The sequence below is a fragment of the Petromyzon marinus genome, chromosome 4, assembly GCF_048934315.1.
Source record: "Petromyzon marinus isolate PM22_M1 ecotype Great Lakes invasive population chromosome 4, UKy_Petmar_22M1.pri1.0, whole genome shotgun sequence".
NCBI lineage: Eukaryota > Metazoa > Chordata > Hyperoartia > Petromyzontiformes > Petromyzontidae > Petromyzon > Petromyzon marinus.
In genome coordinates, this window is record NC_133670.1 from 5,854,331 (window position 1) to 5,878,083 (window position 23,753).

The following is a 23,753-nucleotide window of genomic DNA, read 5'->3' on the forward strand; positions in this document are numbered from 1 at the left end:
GCATACTCTGCAATACAGGACATATATCCCCATCAACATACATTCAGAACATATGGCATTCCATACCATTGTGTTATGAAATGCGGGAAAAACAATCGCGAATACGTAAAAACACAACTGCATGATAATTTAACACATTAAATTTCGATTTAAAGCTTTCGTGACTGCAGGGATTCATCTTCTTGGTTCTTTAGGTAAAGCCACGTAGAATGGAAATAAAATAATAAAAATAAAATTCTCACGACGTTTCAGCCACAACACAAGTAGCCTTCTTCAGGTGAAGAAACAGGTCTTCTGGACAGAAACAGGTCTTCTGGACAGACCTGTTTCTTCACCTGACGAAGGCTACTTGTGTTGTGGCCGAAACGTCGTGAGAATTTCATTTCATTATGTTTTATTTGTATTATTTTATTTCCATCCTACGTGACTTTACCGAAAAAAAACAAGAAGAAAACAATTTAACGCGTTCCTATATCGTGTAAGGCAACGGCGAAGGCGCCACGTGTCAGTCTGCAGGAGTTTTCACGGTCAGGTCGGTGCCGCTGTGCGTAATCCCAGTTGGGTCATTTGCAGAGCAAATTTTCGAATGTGGAAAATTAGGACCGGCCGCACTATGGCCCTGCTCATTTCAAATGACGTGAGGGGGATCCTTGACGTCCATTGTGTGGTGGCAGCGCATGGTATTTTACGGGCAATACGCCCGCAGTAATGACCATGGTGGCTTGGGGAAATCGAATCCTGAACCTCTGCAACAAGGCGGCAAACACGACATCGCCATGGCACGTCATTGCACCCATAGGAAAAAATGGCACGGCAAGTGTGCAAGGAACTATGTATATACATTTGCGGATGAAAATGCATCCGCAAATGTAATACAAACCCACACAAGCAAAGCACTAGAGATACAGTGTAGCGAACGCTTATACATGTGCAAGCATCCACCCACACGTAAACTGACCTTGCTCCCTGCTCCCCTCGAGGCCAGAAGAACAGTTTCCATAATGCTCGCAATCTTCCTTTTGAGCCTCGCCATCAGAGTGATTTTTTTCTGGCTCTGTCAAACAAGCAGTGCAAGTTTCTTACATAGTTGTGTAACACGGCGTGAACTGAAGTATAGTTTACACGTTGTGGCTGCGCAAATAATCAACATTCTAAACATGTCTTTGCCAGCAAATAATTCAGCGTGCATTTTGTACAGCGGATACAAAAAAAAAGCCCAACCCCAGCTCTCTCCGTGTTGGTTAATGAACCGAGGAACCATGGAGGTTTTTTTGTTATTAAAGGCAGTGTTGTCTGCCTTTGGGCGACTCCATGAACTGTGATAGAATGTTCACCGTTCGGGCTGTGGCTTTTGTGAACGTTTTATTTTTTAACATCTCGTTCCCAAAATGTTCATTCCGATCGTGCAATCAGTGTCATGCCACGAGATAAAATATATCAACGAATGCATTCGGAACCCTCGGTGCAACGCCCCGTGTTAGAAAAGGGTCCGTGGAAGGAGATGTAACAGGACTACCGCTGAAATCTCTTTAAAGTGGCCTCTAAAGAGGAGGCGCAAGGTTTGTGTATAGTGTTTTAGGCAATATGGCAGTTACACCGGTGGCTCTTTGGCAATGGATATAACTGCCACCCCATACTCGTATGAACAAGGGGACACATGGACTCAACATTTTCACGAGCTTTCCGCTCACAATATTCCCTCGTGAGCTTATTACACAGGAGTTCGTAGAAATGTGATTGTTGGCACAAGCTGGTGTATTCCAATGAAGATGCATAATTCACAGTAGAGTACAGTGACTACTTAAGACCATAGCCAACATGATATTCTTCCAAATGTAGTCACATACCCTAGTGCCAGTGTGGCCTACCATCAGCAGGATGATTTATTTTTCCATAGGCAAAGTAAAAAAAAATTGCTGATTTCTTTGGATTAAAATGTACCACTTATTTCCAGAGAATGTGCCTGTTCGCTAACCGGAAATGTCTGCGCATTTGAGCGTGTCTCCTCTGGAATCACGAATAATACAAAACAGTAAAATACGAGTCATAAACCATTAATGCACGTTTAAAATATGAGCAAAATAAATGTAGTTTATTTTATGAGAGTGAAGTTAAAATGTCTCAAAATGTATTTCAAATTATAACGATTATTAAATAAAGTTCAACGTAAGCCAAATAACATGAACACAAATGTAATTTACGACACAGTTGTTTTCAACGCTATTACTCGCCATAAGCACACTCCGGTGTCTTTCAATCAAGATGGATTAAACAGTGGCTCTGACCCCAAAACTATCGTTTAAAGTTTATCATATATAATGGATGTGCATAAACCGATACAACTATACTGCAGCGAGATCAAACACTACTCCTGCAGGGGATTTAGACCTCGCCTAACTTAAATGTGAAAGGTAAGCATAGTGCCAGGTGTGTGTGCAGTGGTTTTTCGCACTTAAATTCGATTCATCAAATTGCTGGTGACTTCAGCCTATTCGGGGGATTTAAATGACACTTCTGCTGACAGCAGTGGGTGGCCTTCACGAGAATGAAACCGCATCTGGACCTTGTCGTTACCACCAAGCTTGCACGGTTTCACCGTCACGGCTCAGGTTGTAAACGCCATCGTCTTGTTAAGTAAAGGAGTCCGATTCGTTTCTTCACGCACGGGGGTGGGAAGCAAAAAAAACAAACCTGAAAGGAAAATTTGACGCCACTGTCTCTAAAGCCCTATATTGATCATTTAATGACCTGCGGCACTTAAAACTCGATGCCACATTTTCTAATTATGATCTCGGTCCTCACCTGCTCCGTGTCAGTTCAATGAAGCCAAAAACAGATACAACATAAAAGAGCGTGCTATGCCGAATTGTGTTGTCCATGCCTATCTGAGCTGTAGCGGATGACTTCTTTAAACGGGAATGTTATGCCAAGTGTGTGTGTATGCCTCCCTTTGGTCTTTGTATTCGTGAGTCATGGCACACTTCGGGAGTTTGGCTGAGACGTTGTTCACAACCCAGCATAAGACTCCCCTTGCTACCAGTGCCTCAAGATATTTTTTGTGCGAGTGCTGTGATGGGGGGGGGGGATGTTTCAGCATAGTGAACTTCGAGCATTGTGTTAGCCGCCATTGTAACGCTTTTTATAATGGAACCCTTTTTGCGTTAGAAATATCGTACACCAGTATTTAGATTATTTTGCTACAATAAATGTCCACGTGATATGCCACTTTGTTGAGCTATCATTTGTGGCCGATTCTGAAAAATCAGTTAATAGCTCAGTGGGCTTTACCTGGTAAGATACAACTAATTTTGGTTGTATTTGTATATATGTTTTACGTGGCGTGTTTACAATTACTACACTTTGCACTCCTATCGCGTTTTTCTATTGTTTGTTGTTGTAACGTTCTGACCTGCCCCTACCAGATATTTGTGAAAAAGAGCTTTATAGCTCATCGGATTCCTCCAGGATCAATAAATATTCTGATTCTGAACAGTACCTACATCTTAGGGAGGAACAGTTATGGAGCTAAACAGAGCACATTTGCCAGTGTGCTTAAATTTCACCTTCTTGGGTATCAATTCCGCAACACTAATTTGTTTAAACAGCTGATCGTATTATGCTTGTTATACCCAGGAAGGCCTCACCGAGTCTCGAGACTTTTTGCAGGAGGGTCCTGCCAAGTTTCTACAATAGTCGGTGATGTTGCCTTGTGTATTCCCAATCGAGCAACTTTTTTTTTCCAATTGTGGGATGTTTGGAAGATACCCGTTACATTTTTATATTTTGTTTAGCTGAGGGATGAAACCAGAGACCCCCGTGCAGGAAAATGGTGAGAACATACACACGTCACGCAGAAAAGTTCCCAAGACAGCAATCTAACCTAGGGGCTTCTTGCTGCGTGGCACTGCACCACTGTGCCACCCATACAGTGACAGTAGTGGTTGGTGAACACTCAGTTGCACCAAACTAAGCATATGGACCAATTGTGTTGATGTTTGATGTGCAGCCATCAATAATGAGGATGAAACCCTCGAACCCACCGCATACAAGGAACTCCTTTCAGCCTTTACCATGTTTGCACTTATCTAACATGGAGATCAATAACCCAGAGAGATACGAGATGAAGAGCTTAGATTAAAGGACTCGGCAGAGTGTGATGCATTGCACCCACTTCTCAATGAAACAATTTAAGCTCGGGCAGTTCATGTCATGAACACAGATGGACACGTGTATTGATGGAACGGGCACCCATGAGAGAAAATGTGAACGATGTGTGACAGCCGGCAGGGGAGGGCTAGTGATGAAATCAGGGCACACGTGGAAAGGAGATGGATTGCAGGTGCACAGGACCACACATAACGGTGTTGGTATGGAGAAGCGTTTTTTTGCTGATGAGGACAACGGGAACTGCAATGGCACTGGATGGAGATTGTTTGCTAATGTCAGCACAGCATTCTGATTACTTGCAATCCTATAACATTGTCCTTGACATCGCCGTCCTCATTACTTGACACAGCCGTACGCTTCAAATGCGAAGGTGGAGGCTCTGGTGGTGGTGATTATATTCTGCCAACAAAGTCAAAGTGTCTCTGCTCAAATGAGCATGGGGCATCGCATATGTTTATTGACAGCGCCGAGGTTGTCTTGGAAATTGCACACTCCTATGGCAGGTGCGCAGTGTGGCTCCATAAAGTGGGAACTTGTGTTTTTTTCATCAACACCGGAGATTCCAATTCGCAACCTTCCGCTCGCGAGTCACCCGTTCTAATCGCAATCGTCTCGATGGAAACAAGAATAAATCTAGAACTCGCCAAACAACGCAAAATGAAACGTTTCGCAGATGTGAAAACACACAATACCAGATGGCGAAGGCATCCTTCTGGAGCAAAATGTCATCCATTATTATGCTTTTGAACATCAATTGCACCAGGGGGGTGATCAGAAAACACACAGCGTTGGGGGGACCGGGGTGAGACCGCGGTGGGTGCGATGATGGGGGGATGGGAGCAGTTGAAATTGTCCGTGGAAGTTGTTTACTCGTGATGCAGCAGTTCCCAGCTGGGGAGATTGCTCCCTTTACCTTCCTAAACACTGGTATATTCTCACGCATTTCACACGCCTGACAGTTCCACCGGGACCCGTGCAGCTCCCCGCATCATGTTCTCTGCGTGTTACTGCAAAGCGTTGGAGCTGTTGAGAAGTTGCAATGGTCAATAACTGAGTATACCCCTTCCACAGTGGCGAGATGTTTGCTACCTTGGCTGGTGTACAGGAGGTCATAGGTTTGATCCCGACCCTGACACCTGCTGTATATTTGGAGTTTGCATATTCTTCCTGTGGTCGTGTGGACTTCTTTTTTATCCGGGTCCTCCGAGTTTTCCCTCCACATTTAGAAACATCCATTTAGAATTTTGCTGCAATAAATTTCCACGTGATAAGCCACTTCGTTGAGCTGTCGTTTGCGGCAAGGTCACTTCTGAAAAAGAGCTGTTTATAACTCAGTGGGCCTTACCTGGTAAAATAAAACATAGTTTCGTAATAGTTGAGTTGTTCCGTGCGTGCGCACACACATCGTAGGTTGCAGCTGCCCTCATCGCTGGGGAGCTTTTAAATGATAGTCATGTCTTCTTTTTTCGTGACAATTTGTTGGACATTGTGAATGCACGTCGGGGCACATCTAAGACAAAGATGACCCGTACAGCCTTCACAGACTGTCGGGGCAAGTGCTGTTAGCGAGCACCTACGAAGGCCGGCAAGACACACGAGGGGGTGGGTGGCCAGCACCACGCCCGGCCGCCTTTGTCTCCCTAGTGGCGATGTTTACACATCGCACCAGGTACTCATTTGAGGCTGAGTCGACCTAGGGGGGGGGGGGTGCTCAGGACTGGTTGAAGTAATCGTCGCTGGTGTTGGCTGGGAGCGGAAATTGAACCCGGGTGGCCAGGTTTGTAGCGCAGCGCGCTAACCGCTACACTACCCCTCCCCACAATCTCACACACGCACAGTGGAGCTCAATCTATTGCTTATGTGGTAGGGGCTCCACAAAGTTTAAACTTGGCTGTGGTTTTGACCAAGAAACAATTATAGCCTGCCTCACCAGATTCGATTCTCGTTTAAGATTGTTGCACGTAAATGTGAACATTATATAGAGGCGGGTTACTGTCCTCAAACATGTTGTATGACATGAATGTCGTTTCTAAATAAACGTTTATTTTACACGTGAAATGTACTTTAATAGCCTCAGTTCGCCGATATGAGGTCAGTTTGTTGAACATCCATTTGTTGTTTCCATACGCTCCCGTGTATTTACTCTTCACCCAATTTATGAATGCATATTCATGAACTCCCTGCCAAAAACAGTGTGCAATTGAAAACATTATTAGCAGAGAGTAATTGGGGATTAAACAGGGCTCACAAGCAAGGCCCACTCTATCTTTAGTCCTTATATACAGTCCCGTGATGTTAAAGGGATCACCGAGTAAAGACAGTCACTGCATCGCGCGCTTTCAAATGTGCTTCTGTGGCCGTCTAGAATGCTCTTCCTTCTGATATTTGGAAGCCACTGGAGCTATGCACTTTTAAATCATCTAGATTAAAAACTAATTTCTTTAGAACTGCTTTTTATGTTGAGTTTGTTGTCCTTACAACTCCGCCCCGCACCTCCGATTAGCACAGTTGGTTAGTATGTCGCGAAAGAAGTTCAACATACAGTTCAGGGTGATGATGGTTAGTCATGCTGAACAATGGATATTTGTGCAGTTTTGCATGTTTTGTGGAACGTGTGTGTGTGCGCCGCTTGGATTGGTTCTACAATGAGCAGATCTGCAAAAGTGTGGAGTCATTCAGTAAAGCACAGAATGCCTCTTGGCCGTGTGGAATGGTGCTGCATGTTGGTGAAGTCTATCTGCACACTGCAGGTGGGGTGTTACAAGAGCCCGCATGAGACTGTGCAGCAATGGTCCGCTCACAACATACACAACGACGCGAACTGTGTACCGTCTAGGGTCAAGTGGCTATCACGGGCAGTAATATTGATGCCACCACACCTCGTCACTGCATCCCTTTGCCAGATACCACGGCTGTTTGCACAGCCGGGACTCGACCTGCGAGGTCGGCTCCTAAAGCCGTATCCCATGAAGCGGTCTGCACATTGATACAGTGAGGGAAAAAAGTATTTGATCCCCTGCTGATTTTGTACGCTTGCCCACTGACAAAGAAATGATCAGTCTATAATTTTAATGGTAGGTTAATTTGAACAGTGAGAGACAGAATAACAACAACAAAATCTAGAAAAACACATGTCAAAAATGTTATAGATTGATTTGCATTTTAATGAGAGAAATAAGTATTTGATCCCCTCTCAATCAGACAGATTTCTGGCTCCCAGGTGTCTTTTATACAGGTAACGAGCTGAGATTAGGAGCACACTCTTAAAGAGAGTGCTCCTAATCTCAGCTTGTTACCTGTATAAAAGACACCTGTCCACAGAAGCAATCAATCAATCAGATTGCAAACTCTCCACCATGGCCAAGACCAAAGAGCTCTCCAAGGATGTCAGGGACAAGATTGTAGACCTACACAAGGCTGGAATGGGCTACAAGACCATTGCCAAGCAGCTTGGTGAGAAGGTGACAACAGTTGGTGCGATTATTCGCAAATGGAAGAAACACAAAATAACTGTCAATCTCCCTCGGCCTGGGGCTCCATGCAAGATCTCACCTCGTGGAGTTGCAATGATCATGAGAACGGTGAGGAATCAGCCCAGAACTACACGGGAAGATCTTGTCAATGATCTCAAAGCAGCTGGGACCATAGTCACCAAGAAAACAATTGGTAACACACTACGCCGTGAAGGACTGATATCCTGCAGCGCCCGCAAGGTCCCCCTGCTCAAGAAAGCACATATACATGCCCGTCTGAAGTTTGCCAATGAACATCTGAATGATTCAGAGGACAACTGGATGAAAGTGTTGTGGTCAGATGAGACCAAAATGGAGCTCTTTGGCATCAACTCAACTCGCCGTGTTTGGAGGAGGAGGAGGAATGCTGCCTATGACCCCAAGAATACCATCCCCACCGTCAAACATGGAGGTGGAAACATTATGCTTTGGGGGGGTTTTTCTGCTAAGGGGACAGGACAACTTCACCGCATCAAAGAGACGATGGACAGGGCCATGTACCGTCAAATCTTGGGTGAGAACCTCCTTCCCTCAGCCAGGGCATTGAAAATGGGTCGTGGATGGCTATTTCTGCATGACAATGACCAAAAACACACGGCCAAGGCAACAAAGGAGTGGCTCAAGAAGAAGCACATTAAGGTCCTGGAGCGGCCTAGCCAGTGTCCAGACCTTAATCCCATAGAAAATCTGTGAAGGGAGCTGAAGGTTCGAGTTGCCAAACGTCAGCCTCGAAACCTTAATGACTTGGAGAAGATCTGCAAAGAGGAGTGGTACAAAATCCCTCCTGAGATGTGTGCAAACCTGGTGGCCAACTACAAGAAACGTCTGACCCCTGTGATTGGCAACAAGGGTTTTGCCACCAAGTACTAAGTCATGTTTTGCAGAGGGGTCAAATACTTATTTCCCTCATTAAAATGCAAATCAATTTATAACATTTTTGACATGCGCTTTTCTGGATTTTTTGTTGTTATTCTGTCTCACTGTTCAAATAAACCTACCATTAAAATTATAGACTGATCATTTCTTTGTCAGTGGGCAAACGTAAAAAATGAGCAGGGGATCAAATATTTTTCTCCCTCACTGTAGGTGACATCTGGGTGCCCAATCGGATGACTCCTCTTAAGAACCTGCCTGCACATATCTGACTAAACTCCTCCTCCGTGTCTTGTCCATCCCATTAGAACCTCTCCCTCATGGTGATATCAACAATATATATTAAAAAAACAAATTCTCCTGTAACAATTATCTTCTTGTCACGTCCGATTGTGAACGTAGCACCTCCTGCAGGCACCAAATGCCCAAGACCAGATGCCTCCTTTCCAGTTGGTAGGGTAGAGTGCAGCTCCCTTGACGTGCACAACAACACAGACAATGGCCCCCCTGCCTCGAACACCCTAAGCACGAAAACATCGACCTCGTCCACGGAAGAAGGATCGGCGTGTGTTGAATTCACACTCTGGGCTGTCATGTGGAGGGAACTGAATGGGTGGCCGTCTCCCCCTCCCCCCACCCTCTTCCCTCATTTCGGTGAGCACATTTCCCAGTAAGGGATGCCACAATCCGGCCTGCTTATGAGGCAAAGGGCGCAGCCCTCAAGTGCTTGCTCATGCCACGGGCTGGCCGAAAGGCACCCACTGGTGGGAGCTTGAGAGCCACCCCCCCCCCCCCCCACCACCAGAGGGGATTGGCCTATTTTTCCCACGCTGAAAGGTGGAAGTACTCGCCACACAACCTGTCGATCCGTGTATACTGCTATTCATTCAACTGCTGTGTAGGAAGATGGGGTTGGAATCCCAAAACCTCTGGATTGCTAGTTCATTGTGCTAACCGTTGCTCCACAGCTGAGCCTGTTCAGATTGCAGATCAAATTCTGCATTCGTCTGGCTCCATCCTAGCACTGCCCTTCAACGAGCGACAGAACCTGATCTGATGGTTGAACCCTTCTCCACTTCAGCCTGGTTGCCACGGTAACCATGCTGATTGGACCATCTAGAACATTAATGCAATTTCCACAACCATCATTTTCTGATTCCTGACAATAATCGTCGAAATTGTATAGGTTGTGTTTTTTCTCTCTCCATGGTAACCAGGCTGATGAGACCATCTAGAACGTGAATAATTTCCACAGGCAGAATTTTATGATTACAGTCACAATAATATTCAAAATTAGACAGGTTGTGTTCAGTTCTAAAGTGGGGCAGTGGCATCTATTTTTTCCGAGGCTTTTTCAGATGTGGCAACTGGGCTACCACTCTGAATTTTTCTGCCAAACGGGGAGGGGGGTCTTGAATCGACGGCTAGAAATGCTCCATGAATGAGCCCTATTATGTTGTTTGACCCCCTTATGTCACATCTGCACTCTTCCCTCGCGATGCATTCACACGTCGACACAATATGAAATCATATTGTGTTGTAGCATCGTATTGTACATATTATCACGGGTACCGTGTACAAGAGGACTGCTGTGTTGTGGAAAAGGAGTAGCTGCAAATTAATATCAACCAGCAAAAATTCAGCAGAGGATGACCCAGCAAGCATCTTGAAAAGCACTTGAACCAAACCTTATAAATGTTTGTATAATTGTTTCCTAAAGTATAGGCTATACATGCTTGAGAAATGCATTTCGTAACCTTCATAAAGAACATGTATGTTGTGGATTTATTCGAGCGAATAAATTGTTAGGATGCTGCCTGTCGGGGTGGATTTTACATTTACACCTTGTTTTGCTCAAGAGGAAAAAAAAATTCAAATGGGTATTCTGTAACCATTCAACAATGGGCGTGCAAATATGTGCATGGAATTGAGTTAAGAGGCTGTAGAAAAAAAAATCAAAAGTCAATCGACCATTCAAGTTAGAATGTTGCTGCACAAGCTTTAGGGGGCTGGTGAAGAATTGGATTATTGCGTTAATCTGTTCAGGCCTTCAGTGATTCGTTGTAGTTCTCTTGAATAAAGAAAAAAAATAGAACTTGAATAATTTATATGGTTGCATTGAAATATGTTTTCTTATACTGATGCCGATAAATCATTTGTGACACGAACATACACATTTCGTGGGAAATTTGCAAATTCCCGTGAGATTAAACTTTTCCCCAGTTTAATTATGCATGCCACCAGCATTTCAGAAACTGTTCATGCAAATACTTTCGTCTTGCCAATATCATTTTCAATCACTCGTAATAACACCGATTCTGCAGTTCTTTCCAGAAGACTGAACAAATGCTAATATGCCATCTGCATTTAAAACAAACGAGCTTTCAAATGCACTTTTTGCGCGGCTGAATTACAGTGGCCTAAATGGCAACACAGCAAAGATGGACGGAACGCAAATGTTGCCCTCGCCAAAATTGGTTTTGAAACATGCGTCCAGCTTTGTAACGAGTTTAAACCCTGTCGTCTTGGTGGTGGACGGCGGCGGCGTGGATTTCACGTCGCGGGCGCGAGGCTGCCTGCTTACGCGCGCGTGGTGCCGCTTCCAGCCGCGCCAGCGAACATGGTGGAAGGCACGGGCGCCCGAGCCCTGACCCAGAACGACGGAGCGCGGCCACAGATGTCATGGAAAGATCCGCAGTGAAACAATCACGACCCAGCGGACGCTTCCTCCTCCTGCCCTCGTTACTTCCCACACTGCCCCTGCCGCACGTGTCCCGGTGGAAAGGGGCCTACGCTGCACAACCCGGCGGAAGCCGAGTGTTTTTCTAACTCGGATGGCCCCGAGTGCGATCGAGGGGGGGTCATGCCGAGGCAGATTGATTGGAAATGTGCCTTGAACACTGCAGTAAGCATGACTTAACGGTTAAGCTAATGTATTGCAGTTACGTGATTATTTTTCACATTTTAAACAGACCGTGTGTATATATGTATAGCATCATCTTTGAAGCCGAATTCCCATAATTGCATGAGGATGGCTGCTTGGATTTTTTTCTTGTTTGTGTACTGAAGACCATTGTGTGCCTTTTTTTGAGGTCATATCCACTGGCCTCACATCTCGTTCCACCACATCTTTCCATCTTATGTGGAACACATATTTATGGATAAAGCAATGGTCGAAAAGGTGAGTAAAATGTTGTGGGAAGTCAATAGTTGTGTTATGGAAATGTGGGTCTCCAGAAGAGGGCCGCTAATGCCATCGAGTGCCACTCGACGCTGGCTGAATGGCACAGGTCCACCCGGGTTCTATTCCTGACTTGGGCATCTTCTGTGTGGAGTCTGTATGTTCTCCCCCGGGTTCCGCATGGGTTTCCTCTGGGTTCGTCCGTTTCCTTCCATAGCTCAAAAAAAAACCCAACTCATATACTGTAAACTGGCAATGGCCAAACATCGCAACGCAAAAAAAACCCCTGCAAATTACTCAATTGAGGGTACGCAAAGCAACATCGGCCACCATTCAGAAAAAAAAACTTGGCAGGAGCCTCCTGAAAATGAGTCTTGAAACTCAACCTCTCCTGGATTAGCAAGCATAATAGAAACGCTCCGTTGAGAAGGGTGACACTGTGACTTGGTTTCAAGCTTAAAGCCACATTTCCAAAAGCTATATTTGCGTGCTAAAATGCTTCTCTTTTTGAAATACATATCTTTATACCATTTTCCTGTATGCTATAACATTACATATTTTCGCACCACTACTCGTGATGCAATTATCTGGCTCAACCACCTTAATATAAAATTATTGCTGTTGCTCGGCATCACCATCAGCCAAATGCAAAAGAAGCACACACTTCCAGAGCATCTTGTTATCTGGTACCTCTGCAGTTTAAGATATGAGCAGCTGCATTTGGAAGCTTGCCCCCCTCTTTTCTCTCCACCTGAAGAAGACCGCTTGTGTTGCGATCGAAACGCCGTGAGTTTTTTTGCATTTAATTTAGATTTTTGTTTACTATCTACGTGCCTTTACCGAAAGAACCAAGAATATGAATTCCTGCAGTCACGAAAGTTTTAAGTCTAAACTCAACATGTAACTTTCGTATTGCTACTGCTCTTCCAGCATTTGTATCAACTTACAATTTTGACTGACATATTGCAGGGAAGGCAGGAAACTACAGAGGGGCTCTTTGAAGGGTAATAGTAAAAAAAAAAATTACGTAGTTTTTAAGAAGAAAAATCAAAGCACGTAGTTAAGCGCTCTCGCTGAAATGCATCGAGAATCCATTTGGCTACTGTGTTGCCATGGGTGAAAAACAATTGCCCCACAAGCAGTATCCAAGGCTGGCAGAGGAAAACCATTCCTAAAAAGGCGCAGCTTCACAGATTCCAATAATGATCCCAAATCGGTCAATGCAAGAAGAGTACAACCAACAATTTTCATGGGGGGAGGGGGGGGGGGATGGGACTTTGCTCGTGTGTGTAAATTTAGCTATGGATGCAGCTTTCAGAGCATGCGCTTTTTGCACACAATATGACCCTGAGCTTCATTAGCCCTGGCCTCTGCTGATGCAGCACTGATGTAAAGTGGCCTCAGGCCCGACATCATTTCCTCCCCGTATTATTTCCCGCCAAGCGGGCAAAAAGGAGTGCATCTTAATTCATGCAACCTTCACCGCAACATCACTATGACCGTGGTAAGGAGAAACAACACAATCTGAGAATAAGCGACCTTTAGCGTCTTCCGAGATTGCAGATTTCTTTTTAATCCCCACCCCCCCCCCCCCCCCCCGATTGCCATAAATGTATTCAAAGGAAGCCGTTTGGCAAATATACTGTTTGATTTGCACGCATAAAGGTTATGCGTGCAACCCCTTATGATTTCCTATAAAAAAGTCAACTCGTTTTTATCTCTTAAATGCTGCCACGGCTCTCATCTATTTTCCAACTTCAGATATGAATATTCCCAAAGAGCACATTATTATTTATGAGCACTGTTTGTGTTATGCACATAGCCATATGAGTCCCAAGCGATGTTGTGTACACTTGTGAATAAGTAAGGGCCTGAATTAGTAATTGACCATTTGTATACATTATCATAACAGTTACATTATGCATGTATGCATGTTGCACGTATTTTGCACCATGCGTAGCCAACCGTGCTAATCGGAGGTTCGGGAGAAGGACAACAAACTACATTAGCATCTGCACAGCTGACAAAAAGGAAAGTGCATCATTCTGGATATAAACTTCTAAGTTTCTCTGCACTCAAACAAACATTGGGCTGTACTAATTTCCACTTGTGGCCCTGGTATCTGCCATTCCTATGGCCATTCCTATGGCAGATACCAGGACCATTCCTATAGCAGATACCTTTCTTGACACAGGACAATCATCATTGACTTCACAGACAGGGGTACTCATTTATTGACCATAGAATACTTGCTTGAATCAACACTTTACCAAGATTTGAACTCGCAGTACATAGACAGGAGTGTACAATTCTGAACATACATGCAGCATAATCTCACAATGGCTTGGCAGTTGCCTCCACTATACTGTAATGGCATGAGAAAATATGTTCTGGACTTATTGTACAGACTATAGGACTTAAACCTAAACTAAATTACCTGTATTGGCAATACTGTAGTGAGTTCAACTGAGTCGCAGACGTACACTTGGAGGCAACAGATTTATTTAACACCAACACATGGGGTAACTGCCCCTTAACAGAATAACAACCTATGGTGGTGACCACCAGGCTAACTACACTAGTTACAACATAACTTGTGTAGTTAGCCAGGTGGTGACCACCAGGCTAACTACACTGATTACAACATAACTGCTACTACGGGCCGGGACCACAGCTCGGGGCCAGGTCCACGTGTTGGAGACTCGGAGAACGTAGAACGTTGACGAAGGTTTCTTCAGGATGAACAACAACGCCGGTCCCTCTGGGGGACCCGGCTGATATTATCTGCGGCTTGGTCGGCTCCGCCCTTGGCCACGCCCACCTTCCAGAATCCTCGGGAAGGATCTGGACCCCGACCACGTGACCACCCCTAGCCCCCACTTGGGGCCCCTTTGTAGACTTAACAACTGGGTCACGTGTCCTCTCGGGTCAACCAGAGTGCCATGGCCTTTAGTTACCTCATTCCCACGGCCGGCACTCACACAACCTGTCCTGTAGGGCTGGCACTGCACGCCAAGCGTGGTGCCATCCAGTGCTGTCAATCAGCGCTCACCAGGCCCCTCTAGGGCCGGTACTACACCCACACCACTGTGGTGTCCGCGATGTCAATACACCGCACGCCGTGGGTCTCTATGACCGATACTACACCCACACCATTGTGGTGTCCGCGATGTCGTTACACCGCACGCCGTGGGTCTCTATGGCCGGTACTACACCCACACCACTGTGGTGACCGCGATGTCGTTACACCGCACGCCGTGGGTCTCTATGACCGATACTACACCCACACCACTGTGGTGACCGCGATGTCGTTACACCGCACGCCGTGGGTCTCTATGGCCTGTACTACACCCACACCACTGTGGTGACCGTGATGTCGTTACACCACACGCCGTGGGTCTCTATGGCCTGTACTACACCCACACCACTGTGGTGTCCGCGATGTCGTTACACCGCACGCCGTGGGTCTCTATGGCCTGTACTACACGGTGGCATCCCGCGATGTCACTACAATACTATTAGACACACATTGCATCATCCACATTCATTTGTACCTACAGTTCGCTACGACTGAAATCCTGAGATATCGCATGTACATTTCATGATATTACATGAAATATAGTATTTGTTTTGTTATCTACAAGACATACCAGAGATAGATAGATAGATAGATCCTTTATTGTCATTGTCACCAGTACAATGCAATTTAAAGTGCTCGGATTATTAATGCACAATAATAACAACAATCAGGGATGCTGCTTAATTGTTAGGAAATGAGCCTTGGAATCCAGAGGTGGCCGGTTCAATCTCTCAGCATGGCACTTTGGGATTTAAGAGACAACGGCTTCTTAAATCCCTCCCATCTCTGTCCACCCAGCAGTGTAAAATGGGTTCACGCCTCTAGAGGGGTTATCTAGAGCTCCCTCTAGTGTAAGCCCTTCCACCAGCAGTTGGTGTGAGCAAAGTAATTGCAGGGCTGCGCCTTTACCACTTTTTTTCCATGTTAAAATTGTTGAATGATAAACTCCTTGATATATCTAAAGACATATTAACAGAACATTCAGAGTTGTCTGTGGACATACACACGATGACGTTAGGAACATAGGTGAGCTAAGGAATAGAGAGATTTGTAAAATAAAAAGTTTCACTTAGTCAGGGCATGTTTTACAAATATCAGTCATATGCATCAGATAACTGATCGGTCTTTTTAAACAGAAGGGGGGAATCAGAAAGTATGGACAGCAGAGCGAAGGCTCTCACTGTTACATGCACAAGTAGAGCATCTATCGTTGTGCTGGATTGATCGGCGGTTAAGACAGACGTTCGTGCTTTTTGGAATTGAAGGAATCAGAGTCGAGTATAAAGATTATGGAAGTAAGTAACGGCAAGGCCTTGGAGGATTTCGAAGATGATGAGAAAGATTTTCTCTGATGCTCTGGTGAGGGAGAAACCAGTGGAGGAGGCTTGACTATATTTTTTCCTTGTTTTATTACTTTTGTGCATTCGAGCAAGCAGCCTAACAAACACATTATGCACAATCTTGTGTTTTGGAATGAGAGGTTTAGGCAGACAATAGAGGGCAGGTTTTTGATAGAGCATAGAGGCCAAATTAATGAATAGGAAACAGGTATTTGATACAGAAATAGCTTTTTGTTACTGGGTCTTATCAGAGAGCTGAATGTTTCCAAATGTATTTCAAAGTACAATTGACATAATCATGGACACAGCAGGTCACTGTGAAAGCTTCGTGCAGCTTCACATTGTGTAAGATTGTTTTCTGGGCGATCGTGTAAAGGATATTTCGCAGGGTGTTTAGATGTCCAGAAATGCCCTGGTAGAGAGCTGGATTTTACCAAAGTATCGATTTAAAGCTTTCGTGACTGCAAGAATTCATCTTCTTTGGTTCTTTCGGTAAGGTCACGTAGAATGAGAATAAAATAATAAAATAACACAATAAAATTCTCACGACGTTTCGGCTACAACGCCGAAGACGGCCGCTTGCGTTGTTGTGGCCGAAACGTCGTGAGAATTTTATTGTGTTATTTTATTATTTTATTCTCATTCTACGTGACCTTACCGAAAGAACCAAAGAATATTTACCAAAGTAATTAAACTTAAACTAAAACAATATTGACTTCACCAGGTAAGGTCCACTCAACTATATGATAGCTCGACGAAATGGCTCATCATGTGGAAATTTACAGCAGCCAAATACTCTAAACGCGTGCTCATGAACGTGGAGGGAAAACCCAGAGGACCCGGATACAAATCCACGAGATCACGGGGAGAGAGAGACATGCAAACTCCAAATATACAGCAGGCGTCAGGGTCGGGATCGAACCCACGAACATCCTGTATACCAGGCGAGGTAGTTAACATCTCCTAGCCACCGTGGTGCCCTATAGCCGTACGGATTTTGAAGATAGGTGTATGGAGAGGATGCGAGGGTTTCCATGGAAAAGATAGGTCAAGCAACTTGGATATTTGGAATAGATCCTGGCAGGATAGAACTGTAGCCAGGAGGATGGGGTCACGATGTGTGGGGGCACATGCAGGACGACGATGAGCAGGAATCTGAGATGGCCTTCGGAGTGGACAACCACTTGGCAACCTAGGGCAAGACGTCACGCCGGATGGTTGGGATACTGCAGGATAAAAGTTTGAAAGATGGTTTGTTAATGGTAACAGTTGTGGGATCTGGTGGCAGGTAAGTGATTGTGAGGTGTACTGATATCAAGAGCGATGGCTCTGATGGTCTCTTGCTCAAGGAGTGAATTTGCAGAAAATAGTGTGGGAGGTAATGAACACACGCACGACGGTTGCGGCAAGGGGAAGGCTCCAGGTATTGAGGGAAGGGAAATGAGAAATGGTGAAAAAGGTGATGATAAGATTTGCAGAGTTGTGAAATACGGGGGAGAGAAAGTGAGCCGAAATTCAGTGTGATTGACCACAAATAATGTTAGAGCTGTGAATGCACGTCAGGGTTGATCACCCATCAAAGAGTGCACCGTGCTCAACTGCCCTCAGCCAAAGCATTCTTGGTGGAAACTCATATTGTTTGAGGCTGGAAATATCTGCTTTTGCTGTGCCCACCAGCATGCTCAAATACACACGCACTTTTTTCCATTTATAAAGACAATATTGAAGTTTGCCTTCTGAGGTCATCGAGCCTCAAATGGAAAAATCTTCAACAAATAAGTACAGCTAGCATAGCTATACAAATGGAAGGCATAGGCATTGTCAACATCTATTAGACATACTCAGAAAGCATAGAAATATGAATGCAATGACTACATTATGAGATAAATATTTATCATAGAATTTGAAGCTTTAATCAAAGAATTGTAAAAAAAAATCCACGATGAGGATAGTGTGAGTTCGTCTTATAATTCATTGCTCACATATAATATTAATCTAATTTAAAAAAAAATACCTTCCATCTTCAACTAATATTAACTGAAGGAGATTTGTTTTCTTGTAAATAAAGATTATATTCATCAATATTAGTAGAGTACTGCACATCACTGACAGAATTCTAATATGAAAGTCACACAAAGTGTAACAGTATACTTCAAAATGAAAAGTAGTTTCATGAAAAGAACTCAATGAAGCTTTTAAAAATAGAAGTGAAGAATGATAGTAATAATGCGGTAATACAAATCTATAGAAAACACAGCAGAATCCCTCTGATGCGCACGCGTTCTGTAAGTCAAACATCGTTTATTCTCAGTAGCTGGCTGATCGATGATAAGGCATGCTCGCCCAGTAGCCCCAAGGATTCACGACATTAAATAGTCAGTAAGACTGAAATGGCATCGTGGCCATGATGTTGTCTACAAGATGACATTTCTGCCTCTCAGAACGTGTTGCACACGTGTCACGTGTGCAACACGTAAAGCTCTGCAGTCATGCCCTGCAAAGCGCTGTAGTTAAGCGGAGGACACTTTTATTATGCTGCTTTCCGCAATGTACATGCGTACGCATGCCTCCATGAGCAAGTGCATGTGACCCGCATAGAGAGAGGGAGTGCGGTTTCTCCAAACGGTATCCGTGAGTGTCCGTGGGTATCCGTGTGCCTCGACGCACGTCTCGGCACAAGCTAAGCAGCTTTGTTCCGTCGGTGGCACTGCAGCTAAGAGGATTATTTTTGCCCTCTCCACTGTTGAATGCGCACCGTGAATCAGCCGATCCCTCTTAAAGGACCAGATTTGTGGATAACGTAATTGTAAATGTACATTGAACTTATTTCGCAACGTACGTAGCCAACTGCTAATCGTAGGTGCGAACAAGGTTATGAACGATTATCATATATTTGACTTTTGTTCACGTAACAAATAGTGACATATTGTGTCCACGTCAGACTTATGAGTGCATTATTAAATGTCTGGGTTGAAACCACAGATATGCCAGGCAAAGTAGACAGTTTATATTGTATGCAAAACAAGTTGCAGCGCTGCAATCACCTGCTCAAGACATTGTTGGAAGAATGGCGTCCACTCGAGAAAGCCATAAGAGAGCTCCTCTGGAGGCTACTTTGGCCTGCACAATGCTTTCAGATATTTCAATATGAAAGGTGCTTTATAAAGTATAGATTACAATTATTACTCTTCCATGCTGGCTAGACGTCTTTCCATCTTACTGATTTAAAAAAAAAAGCAAACTGCCTTTATTAGGCTGGATGACAGATTCAGGTTGGAATCAGATCGAACACGTTAAAACAAACATAATATCCGATCAGATGATCAGACTATGTCTGTTCATCCAATTGGCAGGGGCCAATTTGATTATTATTTGCAGCATAGTAGCAATGCGTGCTTTTTACTGCGCAAAATCAATGACAGTAGATTGATAGTACACTACAAATGTTATCTCCATTGGTTCAGACTTGAGGAATGACCCCTCTCATCTCCTATTGTCTCCACTATGCCCCCCACATCACTTGCGAAGCTTTCCCGTTGTTTTCATAGATCACTGCCGTGGAATAAAGAGGAATATGTTCACCTGTCGGCCAACCTTGCGTGTTTGCATTTTTTGGTCCTGTATTGTGGTTGAAATGTGGGAAGATTTATTGAATTGACCTCTGACTCAGATATTCTCTTGACACAATACCACCCACTCAGGGTGCAATATCAGAGAGTTATATACAGTCCTCATTGCACAGGATATGGGTTGTTATGCACCCCACCTGTAATGTCATAATTATTTTTTGCTGTCTTCATATACTTGACAAATTTAGTAATTTTACGAATCCTGCATGGTGGCTTTCTTTTGAATGTCACGTACCTTCCCATTGTCTCTCCTCTGAAAATTATTTCTAATTATTAGCAACAATGACTCAAGGCCTGGAGATGAGTTTTTAACTAAAAACACTCTATGCACACCGTTTTGAAGAAGTACGGGTAATAAGATAAATACATACATTATCTTCGTCTCTTCTCCGTAAGAAAATAATTATTACTTAGTCCATTCGCCATTTTTCCTTCAAGACTAATGTTACACAGCAGTAGCAGCATTTATTTGAGCAAAAAACACTCTACACCAGTTTAGAACTGGGTCTTATCCGCAGTGAGCCTTTTTAAGTAAACATTGCACTGCTGGATTGCCAGCTGTTTTTGGCAAAGAGCAACTTCACCTAATACCCTAACCTGCCCATACTGGATTCTGAGCTGCCCATACTGGATTCTGAGCTGCCCCTACTGGACATCTGTGAAAATGAGCTTTAGAGCTCATCGCATTCGTCCAGTATAAATACATGTTCTGATATGCCTCACACAATCCCTGAGACAAAATCTTAATGATAAGAAACACATTGACAAAGACCATTCGTGATCTGATCCATCTGCTAGCAGGAAGGGCAGGTATGGAAAGGATAGCTCGACCGATGATAACATCGTATTGAGGGCATTGTTTCGCGAGAGGGAATGTTTACTTCGGAAGGAGTGTAGAGCAAGAGGAAATGGGGAACATTTCACGAATAAAAAAAAGACTCAAAATGCCATCTGGGAGATGCTCCGGGTGAGCCTTTGGGGAGAGGCAACCAAGCAAGCTGCATGCCAGGGAAATTTATACACCCGTGGATCGATAGACAAAAAACTCTCGTCCCCCGCCCACTCACTTTGGAAACCCTTATAAGCAGTTGCATTTGGAGGCTTGCCCTCTTTTCTCTCCGCCTGATGAAGACCGCTTGTGTTGCGATCGAAACGTCGTGGGTTTTTTTCTTGCTTTCATCTGTAATTTTATTTAAAAATTCATTTTATTATTTTTATTTTCCACCTACGTGACTTTTACCGAAAGAACCAAGAATGCGATAGTTCAATGTTAATGTGCCAATTTATTGAGGCACTGTGTGTTATCTTGGTGTGGTCTGGGACTGTTTCGTCATTGTTTTTGCTGCCTTGCCCCAAGCTTGATAAATCGTGCTTATAGAATGCGCGTATTTGCCATTTATTTATTTATATTTAGTGGCTTCCTTCTCTATTCTGCACTGATATTGTTTGGTTGTTGCACTGTTTGCTAATGTAACCTGCTGACCCGCCCATACTGGACAGCTGTAAAAAAAAGAGCTTCACAGCTCATCGGATTCCACCCACGGTCGAAATAAAGATTCCGATTTGTTCGATGGAGAGTTGTGCTGCATCGTGGAGAAGGCACTGTCAAAATCGGGTTGGGTACATACGCACGCACGTGTGTATTTATCTTAAACTTCTTTCGTACCGCACACCGCCAACCGTGCTAATCGGAGGTGGCGGACACCTGGAGGGACCCCTTTGACGAGCGTTTATGAGTTGCAAAGCTGTTCAAAATTTTGTACCGTGAATCATTCTCTCATTCAAAAAGGCAGACACGTTATTTTGAATAATTACATACCCATGTGTCTCTTACCGCATGAATATAAAACTTCATGAACATCACAGAGATGCGAATATTGGAAAATGTACGTTTTCAATCGGTGAATATTACATGCTTTGACAAATGGATCAAAAGCAAGGGCACTCACACAGAAATGCGAATGAAATCTGAATATTATACAATGCGAGCTTGTGGAGGTACACTGTGGGAATTACACAGAGAAACAGAAATGTATTACAGAAGAAGTACAAATTGTAGACATGGTAATGACAATCACAAAAATCATGTGTGCTTAGCCAGAACGAATTCACAGAAGGGATGATGGCCGAATGGATGAGTCTGTTGACAGAATGGAAGCCGAATGAGAGAACGTTCCCGCGAGGATTGCAACTGTGGAGATGGAGCGATGAGATCATCTCGTGTGCAGCAGCGAGATGGATCGTCGCATCACAAGACCCGTGAGGGATGGCGGCGACGTGGGAGCCCCGCATCCAGCAGCGCGTAGCTCGTGGCTGACGATGATAATTATGATGATGACGAATGAAACGTAGCTAAAGGCAGCGTTGAGTGCTGCAGGGCTTTTTCTGCGCCATGTACAACCTTCTCCGGCACATGTCGTGACGAATGCTGCAAGGTCCGACTATCTGCCCAGTGCTCGCCAAGTTTGCGTTGCCTTCCGGTTGCTGAACGAATACATTATGAGGTCGCACTCATTACACACAAATTTGCTTGCTACAAATGAACCACAAAACCTTGCTGATCTCGTCATGGAACATAAACGATCACGCGAACTCTGGTCATCCTCGCAGCGGCTTTTGGCTGGCTGTCGAAAAAAGGACGGTCACCTCATCGCGCACTTTCGGGTGCGCTTCTGCGGCCGTCTGGAAACGCTCTTCCTTCCGATATTTGGAAGCCACTGGAGCTATGCACTTTTAAATCTAGACTGAAATCTCATTTGTTCAAAACCGCTTTTTCATGTTCAGTTTGTTGTCCTTCCCCCGCGCCTCCGAGTACCACTCTTGGCTACGTACGGTGCGAAAGAAGTTCAACATACATACATACATGCACACGTGGGGCTGCCGGTGGCTCGGCCAGCTCTGGGCCCCGGGCGTGTTCTTACCGAGAGAATCGCAGCCCAGCAGCTCCATGCGGATCCCCGCGCCACCGGGCGCCTGCCTCTCCGGGTAGATGCGCACCCAGCTCGCCACGACCGGCTCGAACTTGCGCAACTCCGGCGTGTCGTAGTTGCTGTTACCTTCGAACAGCTGAAAAGGGACGGGGGGATCGGAAAACGGAGGTCGGCGTTATGTTTGGGTTCAGAAGAGATGATATTCACAGCGCAGCGTACGGAAAGGCTAGAGGGAAAGTACTGTTTACGCAACCCCATCTTCAGATCGGTGGCACGGTGGTTCGCGCATTGTGCAATGAACTCTGATGAACTGAGTTTAATTACCAGCCATGGTCGTCCAGAGGAGGACATATCTAAAAATGTGCCCAGGGCCTCAAACGAAGGAGGGCTTCACAGTGGGCCATTTTTTTTTTTATCTCTCGCAAACGATTAAGAGGGCCCCATACGGCTCTTTATGCCCCGGCCCTCCAGCCCTGAACCTCCAGAAACCTTTTGGCAGCCCTACATCAGAGCTTCATGTCACAAGAAGGAATTAGCCCAGGCTAAGCAAGACGGAACCGCTACAGGTGTTCCTTACTACGGGAGTCTCTCAATGCAACCATACACCAATATGATTCCTTTGCTATATATTTGTCTCTGACCAATGTTACTCCCACGTTCGTGTTCAGTGTAACAAGACTCGCTCCATGCTCTGCGGTAAAATGGTGGTGCAGTGATTAACGCACTGTGTTGTAAAGTCGGCGACCTGAGTTCAACTCCTGGCCACTTATAAGATTAGTGGCGAGGGATATCCTAGCCCATCCTAGGCACCCCCTTCATAATCCCGCAAGGACCACCATGGTGAAATATATGTGAAACGACCCCATGTCTGACCTTGGTGTGGGAAGGCCCTCATCCATCAATTGATTGACAAAGGTCCGTATATTATCTATGATTTATGTTCAGGGTAACCTGTACTTGTTCTAAAAAATAGTACATGATATACCGCTGAAAATATGTGTAGCAGAGGCAATATCATACAAGCGGAATTTAAAACCTGCTG

The 23,753-nt window shown here is 44.7% G+C and overlaps 1 protein-coding gene across 2 annotated transcripts in view; it reads right to left on the bottom strand.

Annotated features, from left to right (window-relative positions):
- The window catches only part of LOC116938811 (neuropilin-2-like), a 147,534-nt gene that overhangs the window by 30,685 nt on the left and 93,096 nt on the right, over positions 1-23,753 (bottom strand). For both annotated transcript variants that reach the window (XM_032946485.2, XM_032946486.2), the window contains exons 10-11: positions 22,703-22,847; positions 959-1,054 (exon numbers count right to left, since the gene is read on the bottom strand). In XM_032946485.2, coding sequence (XP_032802376.2) covers positions 959-1,054; positions 22,703-22,847 — 241 coding nt within the window. The remainder of the gene's footprint in view (positions 1-958; positions 1,055-22,702; positions 22,848-23,753) is intronic.